The following is a 10,592-nucleotide window of genomic DNA, read 5'->3' as shown; positions in this document are numbered from 1 at the left end:
CCCTGAAATACATTCTGCACCTGGAATAAAACTCACACCCAGGGGTGGGCTCTCAGCCCAATAGTTAGCAAGATGTACACACAGACCACTCAACCCAAGATGCCGCACCCACACTCAATGGTAATACATCCCTTAGAGCAAAAGACCATGGGACACCAAAGGACCAACATTCAAAATGAGGAAATGCAGGACAAATAGGAGTGCATAATTATGAGGGACACAGGGGGAGTTTTACAGGATAGGGAGTGGAGGAGACTGGGTTAGGGCTGGACATGGCGAATGGGGAATGAAACTAAATGTAAGCAGGACGTTGAATGTAAAACAAGCTCTTAAAATAAAATAAATTCACATCTGTTAAAAAAAAAAAAAAAAAAGTGATAAGCTTTTATTATCTGAAAATTGCCCTCACAAGTCTTAATGGGTCTCATGCTTCAAAAGAAAAGAACAAACCACTTTGACGGAAGACACAGATACATGGAAAAACAAATAACTTTAATGATTTGTGGTAAATAAAAAGAAAATCTGAACCTTATGACTGATAAATGAAAATAATTACAAGTGTATTGGTAGAGAAAGTACAACTGCAAATTTCAAGAGCTTACATAAACCAACTGCTGTCAAGATAAATATTTAAAGAGACGTAACTGAAACTGCTTAATGATGGCAAAAAACACAAAGTGGACAGGGGCGAACCAAAATAACGAATGAGGCAAAGTGAACGGCAAACCCCAAAGGTGTTTTTACAAACAGATTCTGATCAGAGGAATAGATTCAAGCCTGTCTAGGAATGTAACCTATGAGGCAATAGAAAGTGACTAAAAGTCAGTTATAAATCAGAAATGACAACCAAAATCCCAGTGAGTCGTAAATTATTTAATGCAGACATTATCTAACCCCTTAGAGTTGTTTGGTGCGAGGGTGTTCATCACTCTCCATTAGGATAAAATGTGGGCCACACACACTATGGTTGTAGGTAGTGTGTTTCAGAGCTCCTTCACCCTGGAAGGTCAGCATCAGCAGTGCATTTCTTCATTTCTCAATATGGAATAACAAACAGCATGGCAAAACAAGAAACGAAAATATATTTTCAAACGATCAGTGTCACAGACTTTCAAACGATAGATATTAAAATGCTGATTTACATCACAGTATTGTAAAATTAGGGACAGTCTAATTCAATGGGTATCAACTGTCCTCACCAGCCCAAGAGGACTCAAACTGGCAGGTCTCAATGTTTCTCCCTCCCCACACCTTTAACCTATCTTTAGCCACACCTATCTCCAACCTTTAATATTCTATCTTCAACCTTTAGGAACCTTTAGCTTCTTAAAAAAAAAAAAAGACTAAAAATGATCTAATCGAATCAACTCACAAATGAGAACACAGACCAGGATAAGCTCCCCAGGTCTGCCGGTTCCAGAGTCGTGCCCTGGCCACTACTCTGCTGCCTTTTCTTCTGGGTGTGGGTAAGCCCTTCCAGCTCCTACCATGACACTTACTGTTAAATGTTATGGCCTTTGGTATGTTTGAAAAAATCTGTTTCAAATTAAGTAACAACTACTGCCTCCACGCTAACCATAAATCTTAAAAAAATAAAATAAAATAAATAAAACCAATTTTTACAACGAAGACATTTGGATCTTTAAGAAAGTTCAGCAATGCCTAGCAAAGTTGACCAGAAAAAGACTGCTTTCTAAATTAACTTATTGACATTTGATTGACAATATGCTAGACTGGGAAGCCTTCTAGAAAATACTGATACTAAAATGTGTAACAGCAAATATTCTAAGTGTACAGTTATAAGTTGGTAGTTAACAAAACATAAGTGTCTATAATAAAAATAGGTACCCTGAACTGAATACTGATATTCACCACCAAAGAATAATGTTAAAGTTCAAATCATGATTTCCTGACATATGCAGACAAGGTCAAAATAAGGGACAAAAATGAGGAATACTTAAATAAACTATTATAAGAAACTAAATGAATACCATGTAAGGCAGGGACAATTGCAGACAGAGTGGAAATTTAACTCTATGGTGGCAGGTTTAGAGCAGGTACTCTACTTTCATTACAGTAAAGCCAGAATAAATTATTTGACAATATTCTCTGTTTACTAAAGGATTTTAAGGACTTTGCTGGTGACAGTTGTGAATATTTCTCATCAAGGAACAGTCAGTCAAAGGACAAAACAATAACGATACCACTTGTATCTTTAACCTACAGTTCTGATAGCCTCACATTAATCTTTGATAGCTAATAATTTGAATAGAGACATGATGAATGAAACCGTATGCCAGTTATAAAAAGACAAATCCTTTGAAGCAATGCCAGCATCTAAATGGTAAACATAGAATAAATTCATAATCTGGCAGGTTTTTTTTAAAAAATTCAAGAGAAGAAAAATACTGTACTTTTACACAAATAACATGCACTATACATTTATATGGTTGTTTGTGTGCCCTCCCAGGGTATTTCTGTAAGCATGCTATGCTATTTTTTCTTCTTTTAACATGTTGCTATTAAAAAAAAAAAAAAATAGCATAGTATACTTACGTATGACACACGCATTATTTTCACAAAAATACAGTATATGACTAACTACCTATTTGTAAAGAAGTCAGTGACCAAAGGCATTCAATGGCTAGGTTCTCACGTACTGCAGAAGTTCAGAATGAAATGTTCATTTGGTACAGAATTCAGCAGTCAAGCGGGAGCAACTCAAAGGACATCACACAGCCTATAAACCAGCTGGAAGGCGCCATCCAGACTTTGCCCTGCCGAACCCTCTCTGGGCGAAAATTAGAGAAGTCCTCATAGATGATATACTGTGTGCAGAAGCGCTGATCAGAATCAGGCCTGGCGTGGTACGCAACAGTATTGATGGTCTGAGTCACGTCACTGTCTGGCTTCGGCTTTCTACTGAGGATCTGCCCCCCAGCCGCAGTGACTAGCTTCACTAGGTTGTCCTTCGGATGGTGCTTGAAGGGTCCCCCAAAATAGAAGTAGCACCCATCAAACAGCTTTGGCAACTGAAACAGCAAGAAAACACTCGTTGGAAACAGATCAAAATACTTTAAAACACTGTATATGAATAACAGCAATAAAAATAATGACCATAAGCAGTTAAGAAACTATGTCAAGAAACTACGTAAGCAGTAAGGGTTCTCGAGTTTATCATTTTTTTCCCTAAGATTCAGTCAATACCCTGGAGTCCCTTTCACTCTCCCAAAACCTCAGGTATATTTTATACAAAGAACAACAAACAAACAAAAACTGTTCCCGAGCTTCTTTTATGAGGATGCTTATTTATATTTGTTAGGATTTAAAGCCACAAGAATTCCCAGAGTATCTGTAGTATGCTTCAAGGACGCCTAGCTAAAATGAACTCAATTACAGGAGCAGCAGCTCTTCCATGGACTGTTAAGTCTACACTGCCCACACATATTCAGGTCCCTATACACAGTCCCTACCAACTAAAGGACTCCAGGACAGTCTCGGTGGAACTGTGGTCTCTGGGTCCAGAGATACACTGGTTGGAGTACAACAGTTTATGAAACCCTAAGGATTCAATTAGCTATGAAACGAACTTCTGTGTGCTTTAAAAAAAAGAGGAAAAAAGTTTCACAATTCCCTGCTATGAAAATATTTCCTTGTCATTTCTAATATACTTATCAATCAATGGGATAATGGAATATCATCTATTAAAACTGCAATATGTGGCAATAAAGACGTATGGTAACTAAATCCGAGCAGCAGCTGTAAGTCTTCTTTCAAGCTACTTCCTGTATCTGAGACCTACCTCAGATTCTGAAAGGTTTATGGGAATGTTCAAGATGTCAAAATTCCATTAACAGTATGAAATTATTGCCTTCTGGATCTTACTGCTCATCGGGATCATCTTTCAGAATCAAGTGCTTAAAATAAGCACAATTAAAATTTTAATCAGTCACCTGTACTTGTTGAAAGAGCAGAAGCAGTCTTTCCTGGTGGTGATAATATTAAGTCATAATAAGAACAATGAAAGAAGTATCAAAAGAAAAATACCAGCTGTTCTCTATTGAGTCTGCTTCTCTGCGGACCTTCCGGAATTTCATACTTTTCTTCCTGTTCACATATTTTTGTTTGCAGGCATGCCTTCACCCCTGACCAAAGGAACAAAAAAGATAAAAGCAAAATAGGTATCAAGTAAGTATTATCTTTATCACTGAAATTTCACCATTCACCTAAGTGTTTTAAAATAAAATATTTTTTACTTCTTCATATTGTTTGGAAACAGCCAAAACAAAATACAATAAAACTGTACAGAAAACCTGAGAAATTCCTCCTTCACAGGGCTGAGTAGTGAACACTAATTGTAATTTTAGTCTCCTTTCCAATAAAAACCAGGCGCTCTGGTGGGGTAGTGCCTAAGGCATTTATTTGACTGCTAACTAGAAGGCTGGAGTTTCAAAGCCACCAGCCACTCTTCAGAAGGAAGGTTGGGCAATCTACTTCCACAGAGATACCACCTCGGAAACATAAGGAGGGGTTGCTATCAGTCAGATCCAACTCAACGGCACTGAGTTTGGTTTTGGTTTTCTAAAAAACCTACACCAAAGCATTATCTCAAGTATAAGAGTAAAGCTGCATTTTTACTCATGGCAATTACCAGGATGAGGATGGATGGAACACCCATCCAGCCTGGCCACAGTAATCTGAACCTGAGCATTTACCGTCTTCACCACTCACCCTGTGGCAGCCATGTGTCTAATCTTCTGTTTAAATGATTTGACATTAAGGAAATTACTCTATAGCACCTAGCTCAGATGGCCTCACAACAGGGGCTCAACAGTACTTGTTAAACAATAAAGAGAGCTGGAAAACACGACTGAGATTTCATAGATAAAACACCGAAGCCACAGGCCTGGAGATGAGTAGGCTGGACCTTGCAGGAAAAAGATAGCCATTTTTCAGATCTTGGATAAGTGCTCACAGTTGCAGGTGCAAAAGCAACAGAGACAGCCCAGCCTGGCACTATTTAAAGTCTTTCCATTAACTGGCTCCTAGGTCGGGAAACCCTGCTTTGGCAGGGCCATTTGTTGACTGCCAGCACCAACTGCCTGGCAAAGCTCTAGAAATAAAGTGGGGCTTAGGCATACCCAGGAAGGACACAGTGAGCTTAATCTACAGGACTGGTCGTGGAATACTGCCTGTCATCACCAAGGAAGGAAATTCACGGTATGTATATATGAGTTCCGGTGGCACAATGGTTAAATGTTTGACTGCTAAATGAAAGACTGCAAGTTCAAGCTCACCCACTGACTCTGCAGGAGAAAGACATAGAGATCTGCTTCCATAAAGAGTCCAGCCTAGAAAACCCTGTGGACAGTTCTATTCCATCACGTGGGGTCACTATGAGTTGAAAATAGACTTCATGGCACCCAACAAGAACATATCTGTTATTTGTAAATACAACAAACTCTTGTTATATACGACAAACAAAACTGGGGATCTGGAGTCAAATGACTGGTCTACCCCAATTACTTACTTTACAGTAATTATTTAAATTCTTTAAGCCTAAGTTCCCTTGCCTGTGTGTGTATGTGTGTGTGCATGGGGGGGGGCAGCAAGGTAACCATATCAACTGTTTCACAGGGCTGCTGTGGAAAACCTGAAAGTGTTCTGGAATGTGAAACCTGTAATAAACTATCTTAATCATAAAAAGAAACACTTCTTACAATTTGTTACTGGTCTTTGAGATTACTTTTCTCAGTAAACACATGTTCATCACTGAGGAAACTACGATTGCAGGAATCACACATTACTCACTTTCCCATTCCTCCAACATTGACTCTGCTCTGCTCTTGATGAACAGGAGGAGCTTGACAAGCACAGAGCTTACCTGAGACAGTGGCTCAGCTTTCCTAATTCACTGTCTAGGGTTGTTAATATAGAAAAGTTCTTATACAATTCACTACAGATGTAAACATTTAAAATTTGCTGTTGTTGTTAGGTGTCATGAAGTTGTCTCCAACTCACAGTGACCCCATGCACAGCAGAACAAAATACTGCCAGTCCCATGCCAGCTCTATGATCCTTGCTATACTTGAGCACATCGCCACAGCCACCATGTCAACCCATCTTGTTGAGGGCCTTCCCCTCCTTCGTTGACCCTCCACCTTACCAAGCATGACATCCTTCTCCAGGAAATGGTCCCTTCTGACATGACTAAAGTAGGTGAGACGAAGTCTGGCCATTCTCACTTCCAAGGAGCATTCCAGCTGCACTTCCTCCAGGACAGATTTGTTAGTTCTTTTAGCAGTCCATGGTATGTTCAGCATTCTTCGCCAGCACCACAGCTCAAAAGCATCAATTCTTCTTCAGTCTTCCTTATTCACTGTCCAGCTCTCACATGCATATGAGGCAACTGAAAATACCACAGCTTGTATCAGGTACACTTTAGTCCTCAAGGAGAGAATCTTTGCTCTTCAGCCCTTGGAAGAAGTCTTTTGCAGCCAGTTTGCCCAGTGCTATACATTGTCTGGATGTCCCGAGTGCTGCTTCCATTGGCGTCGATTGTAGAACCAAGCAATGTGAAGTCTTTCACAACTTCAATCTTTTCTCCATTCATCATGATGCTGCTTATTGGTCCAGCTGTGAGGACTTTTGTTTTCTTTATACTGACATGTAATCCATACTGCAGACTGTATTCTTCAATCTTCATCAGTAAGTGTTCCACGTCATCCTCACTTTCAGCAAGCAAAGTGGTGTCGTCAGCACATCGCAGGTTGTTAATGATTCTGCCTCCAATCCTGATGCCACGTTCTTCTTCATACAGTCCAGCTTCTCAGATTAGTTGCTCAGCATACAGATTGAGTAAGTATGGTAAAAGGATACAACCCTGACACACTGCCTTCTTGATTTTAAACCATGTCCCCTTTTTCTGTTTGAACAACAGCCTCCTAGTCAATGTACATGTTCCTCATGAGTACAATTTATTGTTCTGGAATTCCCATTCTTCTCAATATTACCTATTATTTGCTTTGATCCACACAATCAAATGCTTTTGCAGAGTCAATAAAACACAAGTAAACATCTTTCTGGTATTCCTCGCTTTGAGCCAAGATCCATCTGCCATCAGCAATGATATCCCTCGTTCCACGTCATCTTCTGAATCCAGCTTGAACTTCTGGAAGTTCCCTGTCAATACACTGCTGCAACCGTTTTTTAATTATCTTCAGTAAGATTTTCCTTGTATGCGATATTAATGATATTGTTTGATAATTTCCACACTCTGTGGGATCACCTTTCTTTGGAATGGCTACAAATATGGATCTCTTCCAGTCAGTCGGTCAGCTAGCTGTCTTCCAAATCTCTTGGCATAGCTGAGTGAGTGCTTCCAGAAGGGCATCCGTTTGTTGAAACATTCAACGGGTATTCCATCAATTCCTGGAGCCTTGCTCTTCACTACTTCCTTCAGGGCACCTTCAACTTCTTCCTTCAGTACCACTGGTTCTTGATCATATGCCACCTTCTGAAATGGATGAACATCGACCAATTCTTTTTGGTACACTGACTCTCTGTATTCCTTCCATCTTTTGATGCTTCCTGCATCATTCAGTATTTTGCCCATAGACTCTTTCAATATCACAACTTGAGGCTTAAATTTTTTCCTCAGTTCTTTCAGCTCGAGAAATGCCAAGTATGTTCTTCCCTATTGGTTTTCTAACTCCAGGTCTTTGCACATTTCATTATAGTAATTGGCTTTGTCTGCTTGAGCTGCTCTTCTAAATGTTCTGTTCAGCTCTTTTATGTTGTCATTTCTTCCATTTGCTTTAGCTACTCTCCGCTCAATGGTAAGTTTCAGAGTCTCTTCTGACATTCATTTTGGTCTTTTCTTCCTTTCTCATTTCTTTTAATGACCTCTTGCTTCTTCATGGAGGATGTTCTTAATGTCATCCCAGATTTCCTCTGGTTTTTGGTCACTGGTTGTCAAAGCATCAAATCTATTCTTTAGATGGTCTTTAAATTCAGGAGGGATATAGTCAAGGTCATATTTTGGCTCCTGTGGACTCGTTTTAATTGTCTTCAAGTTGAACTTGCATATGAGCAGTTGATGATCTGTTCCACAATCATCTACTGGCCTTGTTTTGGCTGAAGATATTGAGCTTTTCCATTGCCTCTTGCCACAGACATAGTCAAACTGATTCCTATCCATCTGGCAAAGTCCACGTGTATAGCAGCCATTTGTGTTTTTGAAAAAAGGTATTTGCAATGAATAAGCAGTTGGTCTTGCAAAATCTATCATACGATCTCCAATGTTATTTCTGTCACCAAAGCCAAATTTTCCAACTTCCAGTGATTCCTTTTTGTTTCCAACCTTTGCATTCCAGTCACTAGTAATAATTAACACATTTTGATTGAATGTTTGGTCAATTTCAAACTGCAGAAGTTGGTAAAACATTTAAAATGGTATCCACACAAATAACAAAAATAATTACACAGCACTTGTAAGAGCTCAGTTACAGTTCAGATTTGCAACTATTTCAAACTATTTTTGAGTATCAAAATGATACCTACCTCCTGTCTCCGATGCCAAGAAACTTAAACAGAAAACATTTACAGCTGCAAAAAAATATGCCTGTGGTTGAGAATTAGAAATATATGCTGAAAACAAATGGTTTAACAGTATTTCACAAAAGTCTTGAAAGATGTCAGTGATAAAATCCTGTCCAGCTGATCCCTACATGGTTCACCAGTGGAATGACGTCAATGCAGAAGACCCACCACTAGACCTGCATCCCATACACACTCCTATCAAAGGGCCTCCTGAACTAAAGGATAAACCAAAGGTTCATCTGCTGCAGGTACCAGAATTGTCCCAAGATTGCGTTTGTTGGTTTGCTGTTTTAAGAGTAAGAGAAGGTCATTTGACCTATAAAAATTATCTTGAGTAAAACCCAACACTGGATGACAAAGAAACTTACGACTTTCCCAAAGTTTCCACCTAACAGTCCACTTCAAATTCATCTTGATTTTATGAGATCTCATTTTTAAACTTTCTTCTTTATTACCCTAAAGTGAAATAATTAAATTCTGTCTACATGAGCCAATCTACAGAACTAAGGAAGACAAACTGAAATGAAATAAAACAGTAACTTTTGAAATAAAAAATGTGTTTGAGTCCTCATTAGGTACTTTTTAGCTTATTCCAAAGTAATCCTATAACAACAAAATTTTGAAAGTATTTAGAGCCATAGAATGTAAGAAGTACAAAAGACCCTCAAGAGCTAGTCCAACTTTCTTTTACAGATTTGGAAAATCAAGCACAGGAACATAAAGTGACTTGCTCAGATGACCAGTATCAGGACACTTAACCACCTGCTAACACACAAACCTCCTATTTGAGTGCTCTTCCTGTGTATTTGTTGAGAATCTGTTACGCACCAACGGAGTCAGAGCCTCTGCCTCTGAGAAGTGAGGTCTTATCCAGTTTCATATTCCTATTGTTCATGCTCTTCTTATTTCATAATCTAAATGAAAACTACTGTGGTTGGTTAGCTGTTTGAGTTGGCCTCCAACCCAAGTGAACACCCCATAGGTTTTCGTGGCCGTAATCTTTACAGATGCAGTTCCCTGAGACCTCTTCTTCCATAAAGCCACTGGGTAGGTTTGAATCACCAACCTTTGGGTTAGTAGGCAACTGCAAACTGCTGCACCAACTGGGCATCTTCATTGAAACCAGAAGGTTTCATCTTACTTTTCAGGGCTTAATTTTAAACCAATTTTTATTGCTTCCTTTTTCTCTATCAATAAGTCCCTAATCCATTATAAAAATCATTCAATATAATTATACCCACATTTTAAGGAATTAAAGGTGGCAATGAGAAAATCCCAAGTCACAGCATACACAGATGGCAAAGAAAATCCCCACTCTTGTCCAGAATTTTAGGGCTTCCTATGACCTGAATTTCTGTTACAGAGTCAACTAGAGAACATAGGTCCAGTGTGACAAACAGGAGGAAGATTCGTGCTTTTCTGATTCAGCTTCTCCCTGTCCTCCAATTTTGAATGGCTAGACTTTTCAAGAGTAACAGAAACAGGAGCCGATTTGACTGTCAGAAAGATAATAAAGCAGAAAAATGTTCTTTCACATTTCACTTCATTTCAAATATGTTAAAAGCAAAAACAACTGTTTCCTTAAGCAGATGTCTGAATGTATAGCTGTTTCTGAAAACAATGTAGGAACAATATACCTTTAATATAAAAAAACTGGTAATCAAATATTCTGGAAGTATTAGTGATTCAGACGTATTAGTGAAGTGAGAATCTCAAATGGGGACAAAGTAGGAAATGGTGCACAAGAAGACTCTGAGTTCCTTGTATTTCTGGCAGTGAACAAATGTAAAATGTACAAAGAATTAGGAAAAACTGTAATATCATTCAGAAACCACAGAACATCAAGAAATTGTTTCACTGTTTCTTTCCTGAGTGCAGATGCGAAAGTGCAGATGCGTATACTGTGAGCAGGACGCCTCTACCAGCTACAGATTCGTATACTGTGAGCAGGGCGCCTCTACCAGGTACAGATGCGTATACTGTGAGCAGGA

General features: G+C 39.0%; 1 protein-coding gene across 1 annotated transcript in view; it reads right to left on the bottom strand.

Annotated features, from left to right (window-relative positions):
- Window positions 1-2,699: 2,699 nt before the first annotated feature.
- Window positions 2,700-10,592, bottom strand: part of BARD1 (BRCA1 associated RING domain 1) — a 95,914-nt gene continuing 88,021 nt past the window's right edge. Inside the window, exons 10-11 of the mRNA XM_007959939.2 lie at window positions 4,048-4,145; window positions 2,700-3,032 (exon numbers count right to left, since the gene is read on the bottom strand). Of these exons, the coding sequence (XP_007958130.1) occupies window positions 2,700-3,032; window positions 4,048-4,145 (431 nt within the window). The remainder of the gene's footprint in view (window positions 3,033-4,047; window positions 4,146-10,592) is intronic.

This window comes from Orycteropus afer, unplaced genomic scaffold (assembly GCF_000298275.1).
Source record: "Orycteropus afer afer isolate SDZICR_OR568_19922 unplaced genomic scaffold, OryAfe1.0 scaffold00002, whole genome shotgun sequence".
NCBI classification, from domain to species: domain Eukaryota; kingdom Metazoa; phylum Chordata; class Mammalia; order Tubulidentata; family Orycteropodidae; genus Orycteropus; species Orycteropus afer.
Note: the sequence above shows the minus strand (reverse complement) of the source record. Positions and strands in the feature narration are given on the sequence as shown.